The sequence below is a fragment of the Chlorocebus sabaeus genome, chromosome 20, assembly GCF_047675955.1.
Source record: "Chlorocebus sabaeus isolate Y175 chromosome 20, mChlSab1.0.hap1, whole genome shotgun sequence".
Taxonomy (NCBI): Eukaryota; Metazoa; Chordata; class Mammalia; order Primates; family Cercopithecidae; genus Chlorocebus; species Chlorocebus sabaeus.
Window position 1 is genome coordinate 12,682,481 of NC_132923.1, and position 12,239 is coordinate 12,694,719.

Consider the following 12,239-nt stretch of genomic DNA (forward strand, 5'->3'; position numbering starts at 1 on the left):
AACTTAATATCATTTATTGAAAGCACAATTTTGCTGCAAGTGCTTTTCTAAAAAGAGTACTGCCAGAGTAGCTCAACAGTCTTTATTTAGTCCAAAAGATGGCCAAGCACAGTGGCTCATGCCTATAATCCCAGCACTTTGGGAGGCCAAGGCGAGTGTATCAACTGAGGTCAGGAGTTCAAGACCAGCCTGACCAACATAGAGAACCACCCCCATCTCTACTTAAAATACAAAATTAACTGGGTGTGGTGGTGAACACCTGTAGTCCCAGCTACTTGGGAGGCTAAGGCAGAAAAATCACTTGAACCCAGGAGATGGAGGTTGCAGTGAGCCAAGATTGTACCACCGCACTGCAGCCTGGGCAACAGAGAACGACTTCATCTCAGGAAAAAAAAAAAAAAAGGGAGGGGGGAAATATAGAACATCAAAACATCTCCTCTGATATTCTTCCTTTTGCTTCTCAAGGTGGCAGCTTAGACCACTGATTTTTGGCCATTCTTCTTTTCTAATATATGCTTTAAAAAGTTATAAATTTCTTTCTAAGCACTGGTTTAGCTGGATCTCACACATTTTTATGTCATTTTAAAAAATTATTGCTCGGTTCAAAATATTTTCTAATTGCCATTATGATTTCTTCTTCTTAATAACTATAGTTATTAAGAAGTATATCACTTTAAATGGGAGGTTTTCTAATTACCTTTTTGTTATTGGGCCTAGCTTAATATCACCGAGGTCAGAGAACATACTCTAAATAATCTGAATATTTTATGGCCGAGCACATACAGAGTCAATTTTGTTAAATATTCTGTGTGCCCTTCAAAAGAAATTTTCTGAGCCCAGTGCAGTGGCTTGGGGCTGGGGTCCCAGCTACTTGGGAGGCTGAGATGGGAGAATCACTTGGGCCCAGCAGTTCAAAGCTGCAGTGAGCCATGATCCTGCCTCTGCTCTCCTGCCTGGGTGGGAAAAAAAAAAAAAAAAAAAGGATTCTGTTGCTGAGAACAGGCTGTATATATCTTAATTAGGACAAGTTTGTTAATTGTGTTATTCAGATCTTCTATATTGTTATTAATTTATTCCATTTGCTTATTATACAAGCTATTGAAAGAGGTATCTCAAAGCCTCCCACTATGATTGTAGATTTTTGTCCATTTTTCCTTTTAGCTCTGGCAATCTTTGCTTTATGGAACTCTGAGGCCGTGTTTTGAGGAGCATACAGATTTAAGATTTTAATCTCTTCCTGGCGGGTCTCTTTATCATTTATTTCTTTATCATTATGAAAGTTCCCTCTTTAGCCTCATAATGCTTCTTGCTTTAAAGTCTACTCTGACTGATATTTGAATAATTATACCCGCATTTTGCTGTTGCTGCGTTTGTGTGATCTAGCTTTTAGCTTCCTATTATGGTCAACCTTTCTGTGTTTTTGTATTAAAGATGTTTTTCTTGGCCAGGTGCAGTGGCTCACGCCTGTAATCCCAACACTTTGGGAGGCTGAGGCGAGTGGATCACCTGAGGTCAGGATTTCAAGAGCAGCCTGGCCAACATGGCGAAACCCTGTCTCTCCTAAAAATACAAAACTAGCCAGGCGTGGTGGCATGCCTGTAATCCCAGCTACTCAGGAGGCTGAGGCAGGTGAATCATTTGAACCCGGGAGGCAGAGGTTGCTGTGAGCCGAGATCGCGCCACTGCACTCCAGCCTAGGCGACAGAGCAAGGCTCTGTCTCAAAAAAAAAAAAAAAAAGAAAAAAAAAAAAATGCCGGGAGCATTAGTATTTCAAATCAATATCTTAAATGGTAGCACTTGCTCATAACCATCTAAATACTGAGTACTTTATTAGAAACTTGTTCTGCAAAAGGAACGGACTTAGGAATAATTAGTTGGAACTGTAAAATCTTACATTTTACATGGAGCAATATTATAATTACATTCTAATGCTGGTGTCTTCCACTGTTTAGTTGCCATTAAGTCAGCATTTTCTTACTTATGCCTAGGGAAAGTGAGCCAAGGGCATGTTAACTTACTTGTTCCAGGCCTTATAACCAATAGATGGTAGAACCAAGACATATGCAAAAGCTTTTAGGCTTTTTACTCAGCCCACATCCTGACAATAGAAAATACAATAGCAGTTAACATGTCACTTGTTCTTTTTCTCACAAAAGGTAATTCATCTCTATTCTCCCTGCCTTCCATAAGTAAAATTTTTGTTTCTTCTACAACCTACATATTAACCAGGGGTCATGTGTATCAACAGTCTCTGCTTACTTACTGAGTCCGAAGGCAGGCTGGGAAGAAGTGGGTATGTCCCTGAGAGCCCTGTTTCATTTGGGGACCAACTCAACTTAGTTTCTTGGTAAATTTGGAATTAACTTATGGATTTAGAAATAAACAAGGGAAGACATTTAGATGGCCATTGCCGTCCTGAATCCGGTTTAGAGTACCACTAGAAAACACAATTAACCTCGAATTTTTTTCCAGTTGGTAGAGGATTACCAGAAACAGCTAGAGACATAATTTCATACACAATTCCATGTAGGCAATACCCAGGAATGGAGGCAGAAGGTGTGCTGTTGTCTAATCACCACGTTTATGCTCTGTACTAAGTGTAGATTTATAGACCTCGTCAGACAGAGAAATAACGACTGGAAAAATACATGGTCCCTTGTAAAAGCAGTTGTCTACCATTTTAATCTTGATGGAAAGAAATTTGTTCCTCTGCTAATTTCCTCATTAAGGAAATTGAACTATATATTTCTGTGGTTAGAAATACATATAAAGGAATCAAGGCTAAAAGCAAAAAACATCAGATATGAGATAAGACATGTAAAGAAGAATAGCGAAGGCAATCTGAAATTATTGAGAGCTCCACAATAGCTCTCTTTTTGACTTTCCTGTTTGCAGCCTGAGAAAAGCACCTTCCCCATTCTAGCTTCTGACACTCCACCCTTGTTTTTCCAAACTCAACACAGCTGTGGATGTCGTTACCGGGTTCATCTAGCTGGGTACTACAGTTTATTTAAAATGTGCAGGAAGTGGCCGGGTGCAGTGGCTTGCGCCTGTAATCCCGGCACTTTGGGACGCCAAGGTGGGCGGATCACCTGAGGTCAGGAGTTCCAAACCAGCCTGGCCAATGTGGCGAAACCCCATCTCTACTAAAAATACAAAATTAGCCGGGCGTGGTGGCGCATGCCTGTAATCACAACTACTTGGGAGGCTGAGGCAGGAGAATCACTTGAACCTGGGAGGCGGAGGTTGCAGTGAGCCGAGATCGTGCCATTGCACTCCAGCCTGGACAACAAGAGTGAAACTCCGTCTCAAAAAAAAAAAAAAAAAAAAAAAAAAATGAAGTGCAGAAAACTCAAAGAATCTATGAAAGGCCAGAAAGTCGGTGAGGTTTGTTTATTGTGTAACCACAAACATCACCAAAACCACACAGAGAGGACTGCTCAAGCTATGAGGCCACTGAGCACACACAATATTTGACATAAACACTACAGCTTGAACAGGTGACACTGGGGACCAGATGTTAGAATATCTGCTGCTGCTGCTGCTGGGAGACATCGCTACTGCCATTCTCACCAAAAGGAGGATTTTACATACTTCTGGTTCTTCACTTACCCACTTGCAAAATGGTGTTCTATACAGGTGTGTCTGACTGGCAAAGGCTAGGTCTCATGTCTGTGCCTTAACTGCATTGGAGCCTTGAAGATGGAGTTTTGGCTTCAATTTGGAGAAGCAAAATTTAGAATGTGGGAAATTCTCCAGACATGGGAATATTGTTCAAAAGATGCGAGGTGGCCATAAAAATAAATGAACACTGTGTATACTACTGTGGAGTTATCAGGATTTAATTGCTAAAGTATAGTTTCTAAAAAGTTGAGAACAAATATACAACTAACGCATCAAAGATTTTTCTTTACCTCATTAATTAATAAGGAATCAGTAAGATTAAAGTCAGTTCAAATAAGAATTTGAGGCCAGGTGCAGGGGCTCATGCCTGTAATCCTGGCACTCTAGGAAGCCGAGGCGGGTGGATCGCCTGAGGTCAGGAGTTCAGGACCAGCCTTGCCAACATGGTGAAACCCTGTATCTACTAAAAACGCAAAAATTAGTTGGGCATTGTGGTGCATGCCTGTAATCTCAGCTACTGGGGAGGCTGAGGCAGGAGAATCACTTAAACCTGGGAGGCGGAGGTTGCAGTGAGCCGAGATCCGAGATCACACCACTGCACTCCAGCGTGGGCGACGGAGTGAGGCTGTGTCTTTAAAAAAAGAAAAAAAAAAAGAATTTGACTAACAGAGATCTACATTCTCTATATTTCTCTATTCAGTAAAATCTACAATACAAAATTTATTTGCATTGCCATGTATAGGGATCATTTGCATAGTTATCAGTTTTTTACAACTTAACTTTAAAAAGAATCAAACAAATCCTGTAAAGGTCCACTAAATAATACCCAGCACATCACTGAAAAGACACCTGATAATCTCTTTTGCCTGAATAATTTTTCTTAATAAAATGTTAAGTGATTGACTGAAATAAAAAGAAATGCTAAGTGAAAAAACAAGATAAAGTATGTATAATATGTTAGTGTTCACTTAAGATGAAAGAATATTAATATATAGGCATATTTGCATAGTTTTAAAAATGGGAAGATAAACCATAAATTGTTTAAATGATTACCAATTAAGGAAAAAAGGAAATAGTGTAAAACAAAAGGAGAAAGGCTAGAGTTCTTTGAATATACCTCATTGCGTTGATTTCACTTTGGATCCACATAAATGTTTTACATAATTATAAAATGAAATTACATAAGTGTAAAAAGCAATCCCTAAAAGGAAGAAGTAAAATGAAACAAATAAACCTGTGTATGGAGGTGGAGCATAACCATACCGGGAGCTATTCCAGGTGACTTCAAAACACAGTAATTGACTTACATCCTTAGCAGAATATGGCTTAATGGAGAAAAACCTGTCCCCCTCTACTTTAAAATCTCTAATTTGTTTTCATTAATAATCTTATTGGTCATAGGCTTGTTGTTGTTATTCTGCAATTTTATAGGATAAATTAAACAAGTACTTGAGTTGATACTTTAGAGAACCCAGATGTTTTAAGCATGTTTGAAAAGAAGTGTAGATACAAGATTGATGGGGTGAGTAAACCCTATAGTCTTGAATTTGAATTTGAAGTATCAGTGTCAGCTTGTTATCTATTTAATTTTTTTAAAAAAGATATTTCCTAGTTCCATCTACTGAAAAGGCTTAGCAACAATGGTCAATCTGCTATCCCAAACACTGCTAGTTCCTAGATTATGGTATTTAAACATTGTTTCCACTAAAAGGAACCAGAGCTCCTTGGAGAAATGGCTGATTCTAGGTCTGGGGCAGGAATTGTTCAAGACAAACCTGCAATAGTCTGTCATTATTAGAAAGAAAGGAAGCTTTTAAAGAGTACTAATATTATGCCAAACATACAAACTCTGTCTGCAATAAAGAGCCAATTTGAATAAATTCCTACTGACCAAAAATGAGACAATATGAGTATCAATAAGGAGAAAACTGGAATGGATTGAAACACATCAAATATGTTTAAATCCATGAATTCATAATGATATAAACATAACTCAATGGTTTCACAATATATGGCATTTATTTAAATCTCAATTCAAACAAGTAAAAAATGTATAAGACAGGGAAATGTGAACATTGATAGGATGTCTGATGGCATTAAGAAATTATTGTCATAATTTCTTATGACAATAAAGTGGCTCACGCCTGTAATCCCAGTACTTTGGGAGGCTGAGGTGAGTGGATCACCTAAGGTCAGGAGTTCGAGACCAGCCTGGCCAACATGGTGAAACCCCATCTCTACTAAAAATACAAAAATTAGCTGGGTGTGGTGGCACACGCCTGTAATCCCAGCTACTTGGGAGGCTGAGGCAGGAGAATCGCTTGAACTTGGGAGGCAGAGGTTGCAGTGAGCTGGAATCACACCAGCGCACTCCAGCCTGGGCAAGTGAGTGAGACTCTGTCTCAAAAAAAAAAAAAAAAATGAAATTATTGTTCTTTTATTTTAGATGTGATAATAGTATTGTGGTATTGTATTTGTTTAATAGTCTCTGTCTTTTAAAGACACACACAGGGACATTTACATATGAAATGATAGAACGTCTGGAATTTATTTAATATAATTCAGGTAGTAGGAGTGGGAAGATGAATAAGATTGGCCATGTACTGATCCTTGTTGAAACAAGACAATGGTTTCATGGCAGCTCATTTTACTTTTACATGTGTTTTAAATTTTCCATAAGAAGTATCTTTTTAAAAAAAATCTGTATAGTTACAAACACAAACATGTCTACAGCTGAGATGAATCAACATAATGATGTTACTTCTCCCCAAATGTATGCATATATTCAAACAAAAACTCTAATAGTCAGACGTAGGGGCTCATGCCTGTATTCCCAGCACTTTAGGAGGCCGATGCGGGCAGATTGCTTGAGCCCAGGAGTTTGAGGCCAGCCTGGGCAACATGGTGAAACCCCTTATCTACAAAAAATAAAAAACAAAATTAGCCGGGCATAGTGGTATGCGCCTGTAGTCCCAGCCACTCCGGAGGCTGAGGCGGGAGGATCACTTGAGCCCAGGAGGTCAAGGCTGCAGTGAGCCATGATTGCATCACTGCACTTCAGCTTGGGTGACAGAACAAAACCCTGTCTCCAAAAGAAAAAAGCAAAAAACTCTAACAGAGTTTTTCAGGGAACTTGATAAACTGATTCGAAAAGTTCATATAAAGAAGAGTTAACAAGTACAAAATGCAAAGACAATGTTTAAAAAGAAGAACAATGATGGGGTGACCTAGATGACTTGCATCACCAGACATCAAGACATATTACAAAGCTGGTTTGTTTGTTTTTTTTTTTTTCGAGATGGAGTCTTGCTCTGTCGCCCAGGCTGGAGTGCAGTGGCACCATCTCGGCTCACTGCAAACTCCACCTCCTGGGTTCATGCCATTCTCCTGTCTCAGCCTCCCGAATAGCTGGGACTACAGGCGCCCACCACAACGCCTGGCTAATTTTTTGTATTTTTAGTAGAGACGGGGTTTCACCGTGTTAGCCAGGATGGTCTTGATCTCCTGACCTCGTGATCCGCCTGCCTTGGCCTCCCAAAGTGCTGGGATTACAGGCATGAGCCACCGCGCTCGGCCTACAAAGCTGTTTTAATTAAAACTGTGTGATACTGAAGTAGCAATTGATAAAAAGAACAGCTTCATGAGCTCAGAAACTGACCTCTCTATGTATGAGAATTTGGTGTATGATAGAGGTAGAATCAAAATGGGAAAACAAAGAAAATAAGTTCCCTACCTCATACCATACACAAAACTAAATTCCAGGTGAATTAAACACCTAAAAGCAGTAGCCATAGAAAAGATAAATAAAATGCTTTCTAAAAGTATAAAAATGAGTGTATCTTTATTACATTTGGATGAGGAAAACTTTCTTATATGAAACACAAACAGTATAGATTATACAGAAAAGCTGAATAAAATGTTCTACCTCAACACACAAAAAAATTTCATATAGAAAAACTCACTATAAACAAGACTAAAAGACAAGTGGAATTTCATAGGCTTATTCAAAGGAAGAAAAAATAAAAGACAAATGGAAGACTAAGGGAAGATGTTTTTAAGGGTATGTAACTGTCAAAGATTAGAAGCCAGGATATATTTTTAAAACACATACACCTTGGCCAGGCATGGTGGCTCACACCTGTAATCCCAACACTTTGGGAGGCCGGGGTGGGTGGATCACGAGGTCAAGAGTTCAAGACCAGTCTGGCCAAGATGGTGAAACCCCGTCTCTACTAAAAATACAAAAATTAGCTGGACGTGCTGGCAGGCGCCTGTAATCCTAACTTCTTGGGAGGCTGAGGCAGAGAATCGCTTGAACCTGGAAGGCGGAGGTTGCAGTGAGCCAAGATCACGCCAATGCACTCCAGCATGGGAGATAAAGCACAACTCCATCTTGGAAAACACACACACACATACACACACACACACACACCCCTCCCACAAATCCCTAAGAAAAAGCAACAATACAATAGAAAAATGAGCAAAAAAGATGAACGGGAAATTCACAGAAAATTCAAACGGTCAATAAATGTGTGAAAAGATCCTCAACCTCATTAGTAATTAGGAAAATGCAAATTTAAAAGATGATAGTTCATCTTGCTCCCACTCCACCCAGATAACCATTCTCAATTGGATATATTTGAGTGTATTCTTTTTTCCATGAATATACTAACACATACACACACACACATATGCATATTACTAAACTATACATATAGTATATATTAATAAAGACATTTTGAGTTGATGAACGAAGGAATGGGTGAGTGAGAATCAGACAATATCAGATCATGAATGAATTGTGTTAAAAGCAGTAAGACAGGTTTTCCTAGGAAATCATAAAAGGAGCTGGGATTTTGGGAGCTTTATCTTAATCTCTTTATAACTAAGTGTTTTCCATGTAAAAGTTGGTGTTTTTAAAATTTAATTTAATTTTTTTTTTGAGATAGGGTCTTGATCTGTCATCCAGGCTGAAACACAGTGGTATAATCATGGCTCACTGCAGCCTTGTTCTCCTAGACTGAAGCAATTCTTCCAACTCACCCTCCCTCTCAGCTGGGACTACAAGCATGCACCACCATGTCCAGCTAATTAAAATTTTTTTTTTGCAGAAACAGGATCTTGCTATATTGCCCAGGTTGGTCTTGAATTCCAAGCCTCAAGTGATCCTCCTGCCTCAGCCTCCCAAAGTGCTGGGATTATAGGCATGAGCCACTGGGCTCAGACAAGGGCTCTTCTTGATGGCTTACTGTATCCACTTTGTCCCCAAGACCATAGGGAGACGACTAGAGGTGACTGTACTAGCTAGATTTTAAACGAAACTGAAATGAAAGTTCACTTCCTCATTATGGATACCTCATGTGACAAGTTCCAATTTCTTTTAAAGTCAGTTGAACTGAAATCTCCCTGCTGCTTTGAAATCTTAGAAGAGAGCCCATCAATTCAAGGATTCTTACTGTGGGAGCACCTGCTGGTTCTATCACGTATGTACTGTTTGTTCTTTTTCTCCCATTTGGTCTTCAAACACTCTGTTTGTGTTTGTAACTTGTTCTGCCTGCTAGGTTTTCAATCTTTGGTTTCAGGAAGTAAACTAAAAAGTCATGTCGTTCAATTTGCTTCTTCTCTATTTTTAAAAAGTTAATGTCTGCTTGAGCATCTAAGCATCTAAGTTGAGGCTGAAACGTGGCTTTCTTTGGAATATAATTAAAAGGTTTACATGTTTAAAATTCCAGATGTTTTCCATTGAAAAGAAACGGAAAAGAAAGTAGAATCCAGTTTGAGGGAGCTAGTCGCTAAATTTCTGTTGAAGTCTCTTGAATTAAATACAGAAGTGGCATTTTAAAGAGTAGTTAATTGCCTCATTTGAAACAGATGTCTGATCATTGGAAAAAAAAGATAAAAAGGAAAATAACCTACCTAAAGATGTGAATGAGAGTTGTCTTTTAACTATCTGTAAAGACTGTGGATATTTAAATAAAGTCAGTTAAGAAGAGCTCATGTATTCAAAAATTCAGGAGATAAACTGATTTTTCAGAGGTTTGCCTCTCTTAAGGATGATTTTTTTTTTTTTTTTTTTTTTTTTTTTTTTTTGAGAGAGAGAGAAAGATTTCCTTTGATTAGATTTTTTGGCAAATCCTGGAAAGTCCCTGTTTTCTAACCCCCTAGATGTGTTTGGTTTACCAGATACTGGGAAATTCCTGAAAATCACTTTTTAAAGTGCTACTAAGCATTAGAAGTAGTATTTCAGAGATAAATCTGCAGCTATTCCCTGTGACTATATATCCCAGGAATTTTCCTGTATAATTCTCTTTATAATACTCTGTCCCTATTGAACAATGGGGTCACTTGGACACGGGAAGGGGAACATCACACACCGGGGCCTATTGTAGGGAGGGGGGAGTGGGGAAGGATGGCATTGGGAGTTATACCTGATGTAAATGACGAGTTGATGGGTGCTGACGAGTTGATGGGTGCAGCATACCAACATGACACAAGTATCATATGTAACAAACCTGCACGTTGTGCACATGTACCCTAGAACTTAAAGTATAATAATAAAAAAAACAGTCTGTCCCTTTGATAGACTTTGCATTGTTATTTTCTCTTATGAAAAAATATGGTCACAACATATGCAGCTAATAGCAACACTTCCTATGTTACCTTTCCTTACACAGAATGAAACGGCTGGTTTGTGTGCTCTTGGTGTGCTCTGCAGTGGCGCAGTTGCATAAAGATCCTACCCTGGATCATCACTGGCATCTCTGGAAGAAAACCTATGGCAAACAATACAAGGAAAAGGTAGACTGGATTGCCACTCGAGCGATATGCTTTTAAAGGAGTACTGTTTTCTACCTCTCAAAATTGCGTTCTTACAGGCGGTGTTTTCAGTAAATATTTAGGCTGGGCGTGGTGGCCTGCGCCTGTAATCCCAGCCCTTTGGGAGGCCAAGGTGAGCGGATCACCTGAGGTCAAGAGTTCGAGACCAGCCTAGCCAACATGGCAAAACCCCGTCTCTACTAAAAATACAAAAATTAGCTGGATGTGGTGGTAGGCGCCTATAATCCCAGTTACTCAAGAGGCTGAGGCAAGAGAATCACTTGACCCAGGGAGGCGGAGGTTGCAGTGAGCCAAGATTGCGCCATTGCACTCCAGCCTGGGCAACAGACTGAGACTCCATCTCAAAAATAAATAAATAAATATTATGTACTTGTTTCTTGCCAGATACTATTCTTGGTACCATACAGCAGGAATCAAAACAAAATTCCTATTATGGAGCTTTTATTATAGTGAGAGAGACAGGAAATAAGAAAATAAACAAGCAGACATGTAGTATGCTAGATGGTGATAAGTGTTGTAGTTAAAAGTAATGGAAGGCATGGAGAGGAGGAAGGGCGCTGGCGGTAGTGGTGGTAAGAAGTCTATCTATATGACAGGAGGGTTAGGAAAGGCCTCATGGATAGGGGTGCTATTTGAGCAGAGAATTGATGGAAGCCAGGGAACAAGCAAAATATTTGCTTGCTGTCAGGCCAAGGGCAAATGAGCATAAGCTCCTGAGGAAGGGCCACATTTGGGATGGCTGAGGAGCGAAAAGGCCTTATTACCCACATAGTGCGGCCAGATATTGTTTCTTGACTATCACTTCCCATTTTGTACTTCTGTTTTTATTTCAAAGCACGCTTGCTGATGTTAAGACCTTAACCCTACTGCTTTAAATAACTAAGTCCTGTAACTATGTAATATTTCTGTTTGTAAGCTAGCATCATATATTTCTTTATTTGACATATTATTTTGTATAAAAATGACACTCTTAGTAGATCACACATTCTAAGTTTTATTTTTATTTATTTATAAATAATAATTGTGTATATTTATGGAGTACAATGTGATGTTATGATACAAATATACATTGCAGAATGATTAAATTAGGCTAATTAACATATTCAGCACCTCACATACTTATCCTTTCTTTGTGATGAGAACATTTAAAATCCACCCTTTCAGTAATTTTGACATATAAAATACATTATTACTATTACCAGTAGCCACCACGCTGTGCAATAGATTGCGAGAACTTATTCTTCTTGTCTAAATGAAACTCTGTACTCTTTGCCTAACATCTCCCCTTTCCCTGTCTACCCTCCTCCCAGCCTCTGCTAACCACCATTCTACTTTCTATTTTTATGAGTTCAACTGTTTTAGAGTCCACATGTAAATGAGATTATGCAGTATTTGTCTTTCTGTGCCTGGCTTATTTCACTTAGCATAACGTTCTCTAGACCCATCCATGTTGTTGAAAATGACAGAATTTCCTTTTTTTTTTTTTTTTTTAAGGCTAATTGGTATTCCATTATGCATGGAATACAATATGTACCACACTTTTTTTATCCATTCATCTTTTAATGTACACTTTATAAGGTTGATTCCATATCGTGACTATTGTGAATAATGCTACAATGAACCTAGAAGTGCAGCTATCTTGTTGACATACTGATTGTGCTTCCTTGGGACATATACCCAGAAGTGAGATTGCTGGATGATATGGTAATTATGTTTTTAGATTTTGAGGAATCTCCATACTGTTTTCCAAAATGACTGTACTAATTTACATTCCCAT

At 38.8% G+C, this 12,239-nt stretch overlaps 1 protein-coding gene across 1 annotated transcript in view; it reads left to right on the top strand.

The window, feature by feature from the left end:
- Positions 1 to 8,998: 8,998 nt before the first annotated feature.
- Positions 8,999 to 12,239, top strand: part of CTSS (cathepsin S) — a 35,661-nt gene continuing 32,420 nt past the window's right edge. Inside the window, exons 1-2 of the mRNA XM_008019282.3 lie at positions 8,999 to 9,108; positions 10,300 to 10,423. Coding sequence (XP_008017473.3) covers positions 10,301 to 10,423 — 123 coding nt within the window. The 5' untranslated portion in view covers positions 8,999 to 9,108; position 10,300. The remainder of the gene's footprint in view (positions 9,109 to 10,299; positions 10,424 to 12,239) is intronic.